Raw genomic sequence first — 16,140 nt, forward strand, 5'->3', positions numbered from 1 at the left:
TTGCATCGAGCTTTTTTATTTGGTTGGGATTACTATATAAACATTAATATTTAGATTTGCTTTAAGCTTTTGGCTTGTAAACTTAATTTTTACTTCTTGATTATATATATATATATATAGATATATATATATATATATATAGGTGATGCTATATAGCATTATAGTCATTATATAATTAGTTTTCAGATTAGGTATGAAATTCAGCACAAGCTAAGAGCAAGAATAATTTCTACTCTTTTTTTTTTCATCAGCCAGTATTAGAACTGTGTACTTCCAGTCTCAATACTGCCACCATTAGCCAGTTCAACTGAGGTGAACACAATAGAGTTTATCCTCAGCCCAAACTTGACCCGGAACCAACGGTAGTTGATAGCTAATCACTGTATTGTTGTATCACATCACTTATAAATTTATATACAGGCTGTCCATAAAGTCTGGACACAAGTAAGTTAAGTAAAAACCAAGTGATTTCTTGTGCCATATCTTTATTGCGTTTCTCCGCTGCAACAAGGCTGGAAAGGTGGAGCGAACCAGCTCCCCCTAGTGAGCACCTAACTATTTTTTAACAGATCAGAGAAGTTGCAAGGCTGAAATGCAATAATATTATGTGTTCAGACTTTGCGGATGCCCTGTGTGTGTGTGTGTGTGTGTGTGTGTGTGTGTGTGTGTGTGTGTGTGTGTGTGTGTGTATATATATATATATTAATGCCCTTTATATAAAATTAGTGAGTTTGAAAGCCTTATTATTATTCACAGCAAGAATCACTGAGAGACAAATTACTGGCCGATCCATCTTCCGGGGACTCTAGCGAACACGTTGAGTAACTGCGGCACAAGTCTCGACTTGACGTTGATGGGACAGGTGTTGCAGTGGTGGTGGCGGTTGCAGTAGCGGCAGCAGCAGCTGCTTTGGCTTGGTTGCTTCGGCTGCAGTTTTCCAGGTGTTTTAGATCTTTCTTTGAGGGGAGCTGACCTTTTTTCACCTTATGGCATTTTGTCGGAGAGGCATGAGGTGTAACATCTGGATCTGAGAGTGGAGAGTAGTTCTGAAATTCTTGCGGAAGACTGGCGACATATTCGGCAACATTCGCCATGAGCGGCGGTTCAGAATTGGCACTTGACGTTGAGAATTGGTCCAGAAAGTCAAATGCTGAAACTGCTTCCTCTTCCTGGTAACCGAACCGGGTAAAAAGCCTTTGGAAATTCAATGAGGGGCTCGTCTGCGCAGATGTTTTTTGTCGACCTTAAATAAAGACACAGAAGAAAACATCTTTATTTAATCAAAGAAACAATATATATTACACACTAAAGAAAAAAACATGAAATTACATAAGAAACGTATTCTTCAATCAAACTTCTAACCCCGCTCTTTCTCTCTCTCTATATATATATAGGAGTAGAAGTCTGTATCCAGACAAAAGCATAAAAAGACAGATAAATAGCCAGCCAACCCTTATTTATTATGTTTAAAATACTGCGAATATAAACTCCGCTCAATAGTACAGGTATTAATTCTACTAGATCTATTCTAATATATATATATATATATATATATATATATATGTGGAAATTCTGAATAAAATCATGTAGAATTACAACAAAATTTATTGTTTAAGAAAGGAGTACAAATTATTTTTTTTAAATTATTTGTACTACTTTACCAAACAATGTGTGTGTGTATATATATATATATATATATATATATATATATATATATATATATATATATATAAAATTATGTATATATATAATTTTTTTTATCTGATTGGGATTGTCTTATAAATATTGATACTAATATTTATTTGAACTTCAAGTTTACAATTTTATGCAATCTGTAATCTGAAAGTATTTTAGCATTTCATTTAATATAGATAAAAATTCAACATAAGCAATAAATTTGTGCATGATCATCTCAGAAACGACTGTACACAGATTTGTTGTTTATTCTGAATTCTTGGAGCGTATATACATAATGATCTTATAATTTCATTTACCTCATATATATATAGTTAGTGAGTTAGCTATGTGTACATGTTGATATATTTCTATGTATAGGATTCACAATAAATAAGTACAATAATAAGAGAAAAAGAAAATAAAAAATTAATTGAAATATAATTTGATAATTATTGATATAAAATATAACTGAAATAAAAAGGAAAAAAGCAAAGGAAATTGAAAAAAAAAAAGAAAAAAATTTAAAACAAAAATTTGACAAAAATATGAAAAAATGAATGAAAAAAAAAATGGAAAAATAAATAAGAGAGAAGAAAGAAAAAATGTGAAAAAATTATAATGAACAAAAGAAAAAGAAAAAGGAAAAAAGAGAAAAAAGAAAAAAGGGAAGCAAAAAAGAAAAAAGGAGAAAGAAAAAGAAAAAAGGAAAAAGAAAAGAAAAAATAAAATAAAAAATAGGGTAAAAGAGAAAAGGAAAAAGGAAAAGGAAAAAGAGAAAATGAAAAAATGTGGAAAAAAAGAAAATAAATGGTCAGTAGTTTATTTAATTGCTAACAGATGAAAAAAATGGTGATGACGATGATGATGATGAAAATAAAAGCTGTTAGATGTAGATCGCCAAACAATTTTAAATATTGATTATAAAATAAAACAAATGGAAACAAAATTCCAAAATGTTTGCAAAGATGCAGATTCCTGTTAGTAAAGTTTCCTTCCAACATTTTAACTTAACTGAGTCATCACAAGGTATGACCAGAATGACCTTCACATAAAAAAAAAAAAAAATTAGAAAAATAGCTGAAAGAAGCAAATAAAATGTTAGTAAAATTTTCTCGGCATTTTTTTTTCTTTTTAAAACATTCACCAGTATTTCCGAAATAAGACACGAATGCATGGAAATTAAGAAAAAGATGAACACAATTGAAGCACTGAGGATGTTCACAAAATACTTTAAAAAGTCAAGGTGCGCACGCGAGTGTGTGTGTGTGTGTGTGTGTATATATACATACATATATACATATAGATATTCATTATAATTTTTCATATTTTTTCTTTCTTTTCACTTATTTTTTTTCCATTTTTTATTTGTTCATTTATTTTTCATTTTTTCATATTTTTGTCAAATGTTTTTTTTTTTTTAATTTTTTCTACCTTTTTTTTCAATTTTCTTTGCCTTTTTCCTGTTTATTATTTTCAGTTATATTTTATTGTATATATATATATATATATATATATATATATATATATATATATATGTACATATATATACACAGTTTTTGTATATGCTCTATCGCCTGAAGAGATATCTAGTTACTAGTAACTAGCTGACCGAAACATGCTCATAAATGTGTAGAGATAGCAATATATTAACACTTATGTAAAAACCAATAAAAAGTATATCTTGCCCTACTTCGGTATTGAGCACTCTTGTATTAACCTAGAATTATATATGTCTTTATTATTCAGCCATGGTCATAAAACCGTTAGCAATAGACAGAGGTTACTAAACTAATTAGAGAATGTATGAAACTTGTGAACATCAGAGAGAGAGAGAGAGAGAAAGAGAGAGAGAGGTGTTACATAAGAGCTAAAAGCAAAACTGAATTACTTTATTTTTAATAGTTTCCATTAATGATAGTGAATGGGGATAATAGTCCCTATTAATTCAGCCTGTATTTTATTTTTTGATTTTTCATTTCTAATATAAATGTTCTCAAGCTGATTTTATCTTTGTATACCCATGTAGTGTTATAAAGCTGGTTTTTTATCCTCTTCTGATGAGAAGAATTTAGCTTCGAAATACGATGGCCTAAGAGATTCTTTTCCGTTTTTCCTCACATTTTGTTCTTATTGATCTGATGATTTAATAAAGTTCTATGTAACTTTTATTCCTCATATATATATATATATATATATATATATATATATATATATATATATATATATATATATATATATATATGAGAGAGAGAGAGAGAGAGAGAGAGAGAGAGAGAGAGAGAGAGAGAGAGTCTCGCTTTATTGACAAATGCCAATAATAATTCACGGAAGGTGGTTGGGTATCGACCGAAATATTTTATCTATACTGTTTCATTTATTAATGAAAAAAAAAAAAATCTCTTAGCACTGAATTTGGTTTTAAAATGATTTTCCTGTTTTCAATTCTGTGGTGCTTTTCCAATATAGAAATATCACAACTATTACTATGATTTTGTATGAATATATTACAAAGTGAATGTGAACACTGGGGAGGCATATTTTTTTCCATCGTTTTTCATAGTAAAAAAGTATCCATTAGTAAAAAGGAGAGCAAAGATGTAACAGACAACTGAAAGGACATTTTGATTTAAAGAGTTTTAATCAATTGAAAGTAAAATTGATTTTGTTAAGATTTTATTGGACTTTTTTCTATTTTGATGTGAAAAAGGAGGAAGACGAAAACGTCCAAGAAAAAAGGAAGAGGAAAATAGAGAGGGGGGGAAAGAAAATGTAGAGAGAAAAAAGAGAGAAAATTAAATGAGGGAATACGAAGAATAGGAGGGAATAGGGAAAAGAGAGTAAAGAAATCAGGGAAGTGAGATAGGAAGAATAAAACGAAAGGGGGAAGTGAGGAGGAACAATAGGGAAGAGACAGAGGAAAGAAAAATGGAGGGGGAGGAACAATAGGGAAGGGACAGAGGAAAGAAAAATGGAGGGGGAGGAAAGGGAGGAAGGGAAGGAAGGAAAGGGAAGAGAGGGAGAGGACGGAAAGGAAAGAGAGGGAGAGGACGGAAAGGAAAGAGAGGGAGAGGACGGAAAGGAAAGAGGAAGGAAAGGAAAGTGGGGGAGAAGGAAAGAAATGAGGGGGAAGGAAAGAAAAAAAATGACAAAGAAAAAAGGGGAACGAAGGTAAAGCAAAGAGGGAGAACGGAAAGAAAATGCATAGAAAGAGAGGATGAATAAAAGAGAAGAGAGGGGAATAAAAGAAAACAAAAAAAAGAAGAAAACGAGTAAAAGAAGTAAAAGAAAAGAAAAGGAAAAAGAAAAGCAAAAAAAAAAAAAAAAAGCAAAGATAAAAAAAATTAATTATTTTTCAAATTATAAAACTTCAGTCGGTTAAATGCAATGAAACAATAAAATAAAACGCAAGATAGTTTCCAATAATGGTTCAAAGAATTCTAATTTGTACGACCACTTGGAGAGAGAAGCCAAAAAAAAAAAAGAAAAAAAGAAACGCACACATCCATGCACACCACAAAGACGTACACATATGTATGCAGATGCCAAAGAACAATTCAAAAAAACAAAAAAAAAAAAATCAAAAAGAACCTTTCATTATTGGTTTGTGCTTAAAAAAGAAGAGTGGTGCTTTCAGTGAATCTCAGTATTCTGAAAATAAGGAAATGGTTTTGTGTGTGACAATACATTTAAAATTGTTGCAACTTAAAAAAAAAAAAAAACAAGACGTTGATGATCATGTAACAATATAATTTTACTGTTGAGTTTAAAATGTTTTGCCAAATGAATAAGATGTTAGGTTCGCTGCCTCAATATATTGCAGTTCTGTTGATTTTAATCACATGATCTAGTGTGATACTATCGACGTCCCCCACTCCACTCCAAGTGTAGAAAGTAAATAAAAAGAAAAAAAAAAATAGAAAGAAAAAAAAGAGGAAATAAGTTTATCAGCAGAACAATGGTATAGGAAGTTGTGTTGTGTGTCAATATCGCGGTACTAGCTTGAACCAACTTGCTTGTGTTCAAGTTAAGTGCAGAGAGGTTAAAGGGTTACCGGTGACATATATCAAACACGATGACTTAGGTTGACGAACGCAGTACACCGAAGGATTGACAAGAGGTCATGAGGAAGGTCAGTGCATGTTGAGTGCAAGTTGCGTTGACAAGATTTGCCACCCCACTCTACACCTGGTGGTGATTGAGGTTGAAAGCAGCATCAATTGGCGCTTACGGAAAAGGCATGCTCTCCCAGTCCCGGACTCATGTCAGAGCAGTGATTGAGGCTGAAGGTGGTTACATTGAATAGACGCCAGCGCTACTACATAATCAAGTTACCTGAATTGATTTTTTCAATAAAACGTTTTAAAATAAATCTGTAGTGTTATTATTTATCATTCCATCCTCTATTATCTGGGAAGATTTCCTAAGTCATTTGCAATTATACTTTGAACCTTCAACCTCTAGAAGAGTGTCACTTAGAAATTGATTTTACTTAGTACTTTATTCATTAACTCATAGCTCCTTGTACCCGGTCATGGCTAATGGAACACTCAAGATAAGAACAATAGTCTGAATAATCCAAATAATATAAATTATTAATCCTCATCTCAAAAATTAAGACTCATAAGTATGTAGCCATTTTAATACCTGTTTCACCCGCAGTTTTCAATATTTCTTCAACAATGCATGAAAGCCATCCAGTTTTACCTTTCTTCATCTTGAGCACAGCTTCCGATGCCATTTCTTTTCTCAATTCTTAAAGCTGGACCAGATACTACTTCTACAATATGTAGAGTTTATGTGACTTATTTGCTACTCAATTATTCTCTCAGTCAATTCCAGAAGCTGATCCATCAACTTGAAGTTTCTGTAATTTCTGCATCCTGCAGCCTTGATCTTCATCTTACTTGCAGCATCCCGTACCGTTTCTTTCTCAAGTCTTATAGTTAAACCAGATACTTCTGGGACTTCTAGATTGTCACGGTTTCATGAAAACTCAATATTCAACAATTTCTCATCGTGACATTTCCCAGCATTCTTCCTGCTCAGCTGAGCTTCAATCTATGCCCCCCCCCCATCTAGCCAAACTTTCACAGAAAAACACTCGTCTAGCCGAAACCACTATCAATAATTTCCCACACTCTTTATCAGTACCTAAACCTAAACCTAGATTCCATGAACAAAGCTTCTTTCTTAGAACTGCACACCTGTCGAACTCTCTTCCGTTTCCCTGTTTTCCAGCTGACTTTTTTTTTTTTTTTTTTTACACAGTGATCACCACTTATCAAGGCCCGGAAGCCACTCAGGGATAAGGGTTATTGCAAGTACATTACGTTAGTGTGGAGATTTGATGAAGTGTTTACTTAAGGGGGCGGTTCATTAGGAATTTGTTAACATTAGACTTGAAGACATCCAAGGCGTGCAGTTCTAAGAAAGAAGCTTTGTTCATGGAATCCGCGTTTTGATTTAGGCACAGATATAGAGTGGGGGAAATTTGTCACAGTGGATTCAGCTAGACGGGTGTTTTTCGTGAAAGATTGGCGAGGGGGGACCAGGGATTGGAGTTCAGACGAGCACCTGCCATGAAAATAACGATAAAACAAGGATAGGCTCTTCTGTGGGAGAGGGGTTGCAGGGTAGAGAAAAGGGCATCCCCCACTAAACCACGAAGTCTATTTTGTACTCTGATTGTCTTCAGGTCCAACAAGTTCTTGATGAACCGTCCCCCCAAGTAATTCAATTTTCAAAATTCCCACTACTTATGTTTACTATGCTATAATCACATTGTATACCTATTAACCTTATCCTCGAGTGGCCCCCGGGCCTTGATAAATGGGGATTTCTGTGCAAAAAAAAAAAAAAAAATAAAATAACAGGACAAGAGTTGCTAATACTCGATAGTCGTTTAAAATCCACTTCTCACCAACAATATCCATCTTTGTCCTGACCATCTATTTAGCTATCCTTCATTCTTTTGGTCATTTTCAGAAACTATAATTTTAAAAATCCTTGAGTGCAGAAACCAACTTATAGAACTAGCCAACCAGCTATAGGTAAGTTGAAATAGAATAAAAACAAAAAGAACATCACACGAGCCCAAAGGAACTGACACTGTCAGAAATGCGATAATCACACCACGTTTTGAGTGGTGTTGAGTATCTACGATTCCAGGTGAGCATTGTCTGAAGATAGCGTTTCAATCCTATCCAAAGTAGGCCAGAGGATTAGTTAGTCGAAACGTGGTGAGGCAACAACAACTATGGAAGGCAGTAATTGCTGTGGATACAGTTATAAGACTCAGCATTCCTAACCCATCGCCGTTAATCACCTGAAGAAGGCCAGAGGATGAGTTGGCTGAAATGTGGCGAAACAACAACAATGAAGATGAGGATAACAGTCCGCAAAAAGAATGAATGCACAAAAAAGATTTTGTTGAGACAAGAATCATCTTAATTGTACGGCAAGCATTAATAAATGAAATAGAAATTTAATTTGAGCTTTGATAAACTTGCCTATATCTATAAATATTCTATACTTAAAATTTTATGACAATTGGTAAAAAAGAACTTATATTTTTAACCCAATAAAATATGCTCAAATTTTCCTACATTTGTATATATAGTGTCCTGGTAGGCTAGCTTCAGTTTTGCTGCTTTGGGATGAATTTTGCTTAGGGTTTTTTTCTTTGCTTGGTTGTCTTCAAAGCTACAGTATAAGATCAACTTTATTTTATATATCAGATATATTTTTTTACTTTACTTTATTAGATATATTTTTTCCTTTCAAATATTTATTTAATTTATGCGATAAAAAAGAAAATGAAAATAGAAAACGAATAAAGAAAAAGAAAATATTTAAAAATTTCAAAAAATAAAGAAGGAAAAAAAATAAAAGATTAAAAATTAAAAATATTAAAAATAAAGAAAGAGCAAAAAGAGAAAAAAGGAAAAGTAAAAAGTAAAGAGAAAACTAAAATAAAAAGTGGAACGTGGAAAAGGAAAAGAAAGCAAAAGAAAAAAATATGAGATTAGGAAAAGAGAAGAAAATTACAAGAAAAGAAAAACGAAAGAAAATGAAAAAAATAAATAGAAAAAACGAAAAGGAAAAATGAAAGAAAAATTGTATAAATAAAATAAAAAATAAAAAAATGAAGCAAAAAATCAAAGAAAATGCAATAAGATTAGAAAAAGCATAGGAAAGAGAAAGCTAAACTAAAATAGAAATAAAATTAAAGAAACAAAAGAAAATGAAAAAATGAAAGAAAGAAAACATTTAAAAATGAAAGAAAAAACTGAAATGAAAGAAAACATTTAAAAATAAACAAAATTAAAAAAATGAAACAAAATGAAAAAAAAATTGTAAAATCAGAGAAAACGGAAAAAATGAAAAGGAATAGGGACATAAAAATAAAAATAAATAAAAAATTAAAACTGAAACAAAAAGAAAAAAATGAAAAAAAAAAACGATTAAAAATAAAAGTTAAAAAAATGATAAAAAAATAAAAGTAAAAAAAAATGATAAAAAATAAAAGTAAAAAAAATAAATAAAACAAAATAAAATAAAATTAAAAAAAACTCAAGTGAAATATTTCATTTCTAGATCATTATTATTACTTTCGTACCTTTTTTATTTTTAAACTTAGAAACTGACATTCTATCATCAGCACTGCTGCTGTCATCACTTCCATTTGCTGGCGAAACGTCAATCATCGCATCAAGAAGATCAGCTCGGGTCTGAAAAAGAAATCAAATTCATTTTGTTTGAAAAATATAAATCTAATGCTTTTTCTCATCAAAATAAGGATAGTGAAGAAAACAGTGAGAAATTAACATCAATTGCTCGTCCGAGCTTCAATCTATGCCCTTCCCTTGCCAAACTTTTACAAAAAGTAAAATAGACCATAGATTGGAGCTCGCCTGTAGATCTCTCTCTTGTTAGTCTGTTTTCCAGCCGACTACAATTTGGTCGTCTTCAAGTCCAACGTAAACAAATTCTTGATGAACCGCCCCCCCCCCATTTAATAACCCAATTTACATACTACGTTCTACTACTAGTGATTACTAAGAAATTATCCCATTGACTACTGTACACTCAATAACACTTATCCTCGAGTGGCCTCCAGACCTTGATAAATGGTGACTCCTTTGCAAAAAAAAAAAAAAAAAAGAACTCGTTTACCTACAACCACTATGAACAATTTCCCTATTCTCTATCTGTGCCTAACTCTAAACACAAATTCCATGAACAAAGCTTCTTTCCTAGAACTGCCCGCCCGTGGAACTCTCTTTTTCTCTTTCCATCTTCGTCTCTCTCTCTCTCTCTCTCTCTCTCTCTCTCTTTCCATCTTTAGCTTTCGCTCTGTTTTGACAATATAATCATGAATAATTTTGAAAATATTCCAGTTTTTTCATAATCTCTACTAAAATCAAGGAAATAGCAATCATAGTAACACATGATCCTCCCTGTAAAACTTTCACAAAAAAGCACACGTCTAGCTACAGCCACTATCAAGAATCCCTGCTCCACTCTTTATCTGTGCCTAAATCTAACTGCAAATTCAATGAACGAAGCTTCTTTTGTAAAACTGCCCGACTGTGGAACTCTGTTCTGCTGCTTTACTTTCCAGCTGACTGCAATATGGTTGTCTTCAAGTCCAATGTAAACAAGTTCTTGTTGAACAATCCCCTTAAATAATCAAATTACACCCAATTTCCATGACTAACGATTACTATGCTGTTGTCCTGATGACTGCTGTGCACTTGTTAACCTTTATTCTTGAATGGCTTTCGGGCTTTGATAAATGGTGAACTTCTTTAAAAAAAAATGTAAAATGACAAGCGAACTTTACAGAGTGTAAGTATGTAATTTGGTGATCGTCTCATCAGAAGGAGGAGTGATCTAGAATGTGATTCATACATAATAGATGATAATCTTTCAAAATTTTACGTGTGGAGTTATCGCAAAAATAGAAACCATCAAAATCATCCCGACATTATTTTTGAACTGAAGTGGACCATCGCAGCCAAAATCGGAGCAGTGGATCAGAATTATTGACAACTAGCAGGCTGCCCAGAGTTGCTCGGTCATAAAATACGTTAAAATATAATATTTTAATTTATGTAGATTTTGTAATGTTACACACGTTATTTTCACACATATACACACACATTATTTTTATTTATATAGATAAATATTACATGTAATATATATATTATATGTAATATATATATTACATGTAATATTTATCTATATAAATAAAAATAAGAGATCCCTAGGTGCAAGAAAGCCTTTTACTCCAATAGTTTCTTCCCCAGAACTGCGGGTCTTTGGAACTCCCTTCCGGGATTCTGCTTTCCCAACCGCAATGATATGCAGAAGTTCAAGTGTAATGTTAACAAACATCTTTCTACTCTTCTCCCTTCATAATGACCCCGCTAATTAATTCCCTAATAGTAGCCCCCTGCTTCAAAGTGGCACTGTGCCTTGTTTGGGGTAGAAAATTGAATAAAAAAAAAAAAAAAAAAAAAAAAATATTTGTCTATATAAATAAAAATAATATATTTGGCTCTTTTTTATTGAGCACTTTTGATTACCTTGCTTTAATTCATGGGTTTTATCTCCTGAATACTTTTAACCTGGTATATATATATATATATATATATATATATATATATATATATATATATATATATATATATATATATATATATATATATTATTACCGTTTTATCTGTTTAGTTATATATATATATATATTTTTTATTACCGTTTTATCTGTTTAGTTATATATATATATATATATATATATATTTTTTATTACCGTTTTATCTGTTTAGTTATATATATATATATATATATATATATTTTATTACCGTTTTATCTGTTTAGTTATATATATATATATATATATATATATGGACTAGCAACATATTTCTATTAAAATTTCTATTTCTCTCCAATTTTCCTCCTCCTTCTCTCCACTCTGCCTCTCTTTTTTATCTGGCCAGCCCATTCCTCTCTTTGGACATACACATACACTTATATAGATTACTTGAGGAATGAGTCAGACTAAGGGAAATAACTCATTGAAAAACAATATCAGAGTTGCTTCCTTTTAGTTAGTGCATCAAATGGTTGACTCCCCCCAACCTCATGAAACCTGTTTAGAGTCAAAAAATGAATATATATATATTTAATTTTAGATATTCAGCAATCAAAAAAATAACAACTTTGCAGGTGTTTGTTTTGTAATTTTAGAGTTTTAGCCAGACATACACTCAAACAACCACCCTTTACATCATGGGATGCATGAATGACATTTTTGGTGAGCCGCCGTGTACTTCAGTTAGCGGCTACTGATTGAAACTAATGTTCAATTACTGAATTACCTCCCTTAATTTTACAGCTGTGAAATCTCCATTTTATTAAGGACAACGTTTTTGATCAATGTTTGAATACCAAGAATGATTATTTGTTCTCACCTGTGGATTGGTGACAAGGATGTCATCCACTTCTTTTTCAGGTGTCGACATTTTCTCTTTCCCTCCGCTTATCTTTCCCTCGTCCACACTTTTGTTGGCTACCGCACACAGTTTTTCCATGAAATGCTGGTCATCGTCACAGCTTTCCGGAAGATAAAACGCCTCCACACTTTCGTCGACGTACTCATTCATCCACTCGCACGAAGCGGACGAATCATTAGAATTGGAGAAGATGATGTCGCCGCTGGATGGCGTCAGGTAAAACTCATCTTCTACCCAGTGATAACCCTCGAGACTGCTGTTATGTCCACTGGCCGGGGTCAACATGCCACTGCCGACGTCCGAGTTGCACTCGATGCTATTTAAGCTAGAGAAACTCAGATGAAGTTCGTTTACCGTTCGAGACAGATGGTCAATTTGAAGGGAAACGTTTTCAATTTCTTGGATGTCGGACTCTGAACAGCCGTGACAGGTATCCTCAGATTTGGTGTTGGTCAGCGGAAGCAGTTTCTGCGCTAAGTTCTCTTCATGGCTGCATCCAGAAAAGAGACTCCGATTTGATTCCATACAGCAAAGACTATAAAATTCTTGCCGGAACTTTTTCTGCTCTTCAAAACCAGAGGGGCTGACCGGACTTAATGGAATCGAGTCATCATCTCTAGATATGGCGCCTAGCCCGGGACTGGGGTTACAAATCGGCAGGGTCATATAACGAGAGACAGGGATCCGTGTCGGGTGGGGTTTGTGTTGCATCGTCTGCCAATACACTGTGTGGTCGTCTTCAACATTTTTGGTTTGGGAAGGGGAATGGCTTGTGTGACCATTGTGAAGACTCTGGTTTTGGCGCTTTTGATAGAATGCCAGGTTTTTTTCGATGTCTTCTTTGGAAAACTGCAGCAGCCATTGTTCTGCACTTTTGGTCTCGTCTGGTGAATGGAATGGTGAGGATGATGAAGATGATATATTTTCTTTGATCTACAAATGAACAGAAGAGAAATTAAGAAAAATGATAATTAAAGATGAAGAAAACCAATAGACATACACGATGTGTAGAGAAAAAAAAACAATAAAAACAAGTGAGGCATGCATGGTCCCTCGTAAGAGCACAGTGAACAAGGCATAAAAAAAATGACTAAGTTCAGCATCAGCTACCTCCCTTCCCCCATTTAACCCGAAAAGTCCCCAGGGTACATCAAATCCTGGTGAAGATGAACAAACGGTGCAGTTTTAGACCTTAACATATGTAAATTCGAGTTCTGCCCCATGCAAAAAAAGATATGACTAAGTCGATCATTTGCCCCCCCCTTCCCACCATTTAGCCCCAAAAGTCCACAGAGCCTTAACATATTTAAATTTGAGTTCAGCACCATGCAAAACTGCTAAATAGGCATACACACAAAGTTTTGGACAAATATGGTAAAATAGTCCCAAAAATGGAAATGTTTTTATTAGCCCTAAAAGAGCCCCTGTGGAAGACCCAAGAGTTATCGCAAAGTATAGACAAACAAAATTATATAGAAATCAGTTAGTTACAACTTTTCAGTAAATTTTATAACATGAAAGGCATCAATTTTTTTTAATGTGCACAAAAATGTCAATTTTAGCCATTTTAACCCGAAAGGCACCTCTAGGGGGGCAACTGGAGTTTTCCCGGAAAATCCGTCCTGTTATTTTTTTTTACTCATATCATGTTTATTGTTTGTGCAAAATTTCAAAAAATTCCAAAACGTAGTTATTGAGAAAAGTGCAAACAGAAGACAGACAGACAGACAGACAGACGAATAAAGATAAATTTACAGGTCCACGCTCCTTTTGTGGGAGGAACCAAAAAAAGGAAGGAAACAAATCTAGTTAATTTATATATATATATATATATATATATGGTGTAACAATTTGAAAAATAATTACAACTTCTCTTCCAATTTTGGATTTTGTAATCATGCCCATATTCCTTTGATGATTTCTTTTTCTTCTGATGAGTTAAGGGCAGAATAAATTCCAAAATTGACATAATAATTAAATGAATGATTCTGCACTACGAAACAGGTGCTGTCAAGAATTGTGCATTTCAACGTACTTAAAGAAATAAATGATAAGATGGTCAACATCTTGAAGTTTGGAATATAGACTTTTGTCATATATACAGTTGCATCCAAAATTCAGGGACAAAATTTTCAAATTTTTTTTGGACGTTCCTATTTTGAAAATAAATAAATAATTGTTACAATTCTTTTTCTATCCTTTGCAAATGATTCAAATTTTAGTATGTTATTATGGATGATAACGACTACCAGTTGTCAAAATTTCAGCTTTTCACAGTTATTTCTAACAAATATTAGGTTTTAAAATTTTGTCCCTTAGTTTTGGACACTACTGCATATATATTAATATATATATATATATTAATATATATATATATATATATATATATATATATATATATATATATATATATATTTATTTCTGTGGGAATATGATTTTTTTTTCAATTATATTTCACTTTTTCTATACGCTAATCCTTAATTTATGAAGCTCAATGTAATTACAGAGCATATAACAAACAAAAGTCTATATTCCAAATTTCATGATGTTGACCATCTTACAATTTTTTCCTTTAATTACATTGGCATTTACAATTCTTGACAGCACCTCGTTTGTAGCGCAAAATCATTCATTTAATTATTATATCAACCAATGAATCTATTTTGCCTTTAACTCATCAGAAGAAATAGCAACTATCATTCCAATTGGAAAGACACTAGCCTACAAAGTCAAGTGTGGCTTTGTGACTGGATTCAGATCTCTTGACCAGCAGTAATTATCACTTTTTACACTGATGATTTCATAAGTATGAAACACTAGTGCCTGTAGATATAAAAATTGTTAATATTTATTTTAAAAATATTATAGCTATAAAACCCCTTTAAGAAATTTTAGATATAAAAAATGATAATATTTATTTTAAAAATATTATAGCTATAAAACCCCTTTAAGAAATTTTAGATATAAAAAATGATAATATTTATTTTAAAAATATTATAGCTATAAAACCCCTTTAAGAAATTTTAGATATAAAAAATGTTAATATTTATTTTAAAAATATTATAGCTATAAAACCCCTTTAAGAAATTTTAGATATAAAAATTGTTAATATTTATTTTAAAAATATTATAGCTATAAAACCCCTTTAAGAAATTTTAGATATAAAAAATGTTAATATTTATTTTAAAAATATTATAGCTATAAAACCCCTTTAAGAAATTTTAGATATAAAAAATGTTAATATTTATTTTAAAAATATTATAGCTATAAAACCCCTTTAAGAAATTTTAGATATAAAAAATGTTAATATTTATTTTAAAAATATTATAGCTATAAAACCCCTTTAAGAAATTTTAGATATAAAAAATGTTAATATTTATTTTAAAAATATTATAGCTATAAAACCCCTTTAAGAAATTTTAGATATAAAAATTGTTAATATTTATTTTAAAAATATTATAGCTATAAAACCCCTTTAAGAAATTATTTAGGGAATTAAGAAAAAGCAGTCAACTTTAGTGAAAGCATATCATTCTGACTCAACTATGAACGCCCACTAACAGGGCATTCATAAGTACTTAATTTCTTTCCATTCGTGTGTTCTTACTGGTGGCTTGGAGGAAAGACACTAGCCTACAAAGTCAAGGGTGGTTTTGTGACTGGATTCAGATCTCTTGACCAGCAGTAATTATCGCTTCCTAGACTTATGATTCTGTAAAAGCATGAAGCACTAGAATCTGTAGGTATAAAAATTGTTAATATTTATTTAAAAAAGACATTATAGCAAATTAATTTTATTTAAAGGTAGTTTATATAATGCATATGGCACAATCATGTTGACACACCGGTTCTGGCCAGATCACCGAAGTTAAACAATGTTGAGTCTGGCTAGTACCAGATGAGTGACCATTTGAGAAGGCTAAGTGCTGTATGTATCTCTTGG

At 32.0% G+C, this 16,140-nt stretch overlaps 1 protein-coding gene across 2 annotated transcripts in view; it reads right to left on the bottom strand.

Moving 5' to 3' along the window:
* Window positions 1-610: 610 nt before the first annotated feature.
* Window positions 611-16,140, bottom strand: part of LOC145248188 (uncharacterized) — a 558,365-nt gene continuing 542,835 nt past the window's right edge. Inside the window, exons 14-16 of one of the 2 annotated variants that reach the window (XM_080110044.1) lie at window positions 12,156-13,130; window positions 9,296-9,407; window positions 611-1,243 (exon numbers count right to left, since the gene is read on the bottom strand). In XM_080110044.1, the coding sequence (XP_079966170.1) occupies window positions 747-1,243; window positions 9,296-9,407; window positions 12,156-13,130 (1,584 nt within the window). In that variant the 3' untranslated portion in view covers window positions 611-746. The remainder of the gene's footprint in view (window positions 1,244-9,295; window positions 9,408-12,155; window positions 13,131-16,140) is intronic. The other variant, XM_080110045.1, reaches the window with a different exon arrangement.

The sequence above is a fragment of the Euprymna scolopes genome, chromosome 26 (assembly GCF_053919585.1).
Source record: "Euprymna scolopes isolate OS-2025 chromosome 26, ASM5391958v1, whole genome shotgun sequence".
Lineage (NCBI taxonomy): Eukaryota > Metazoa > Mollusca > Cephalopoda > Sepiida > Sepiolidae > Euprymna > Euprymna scolopes.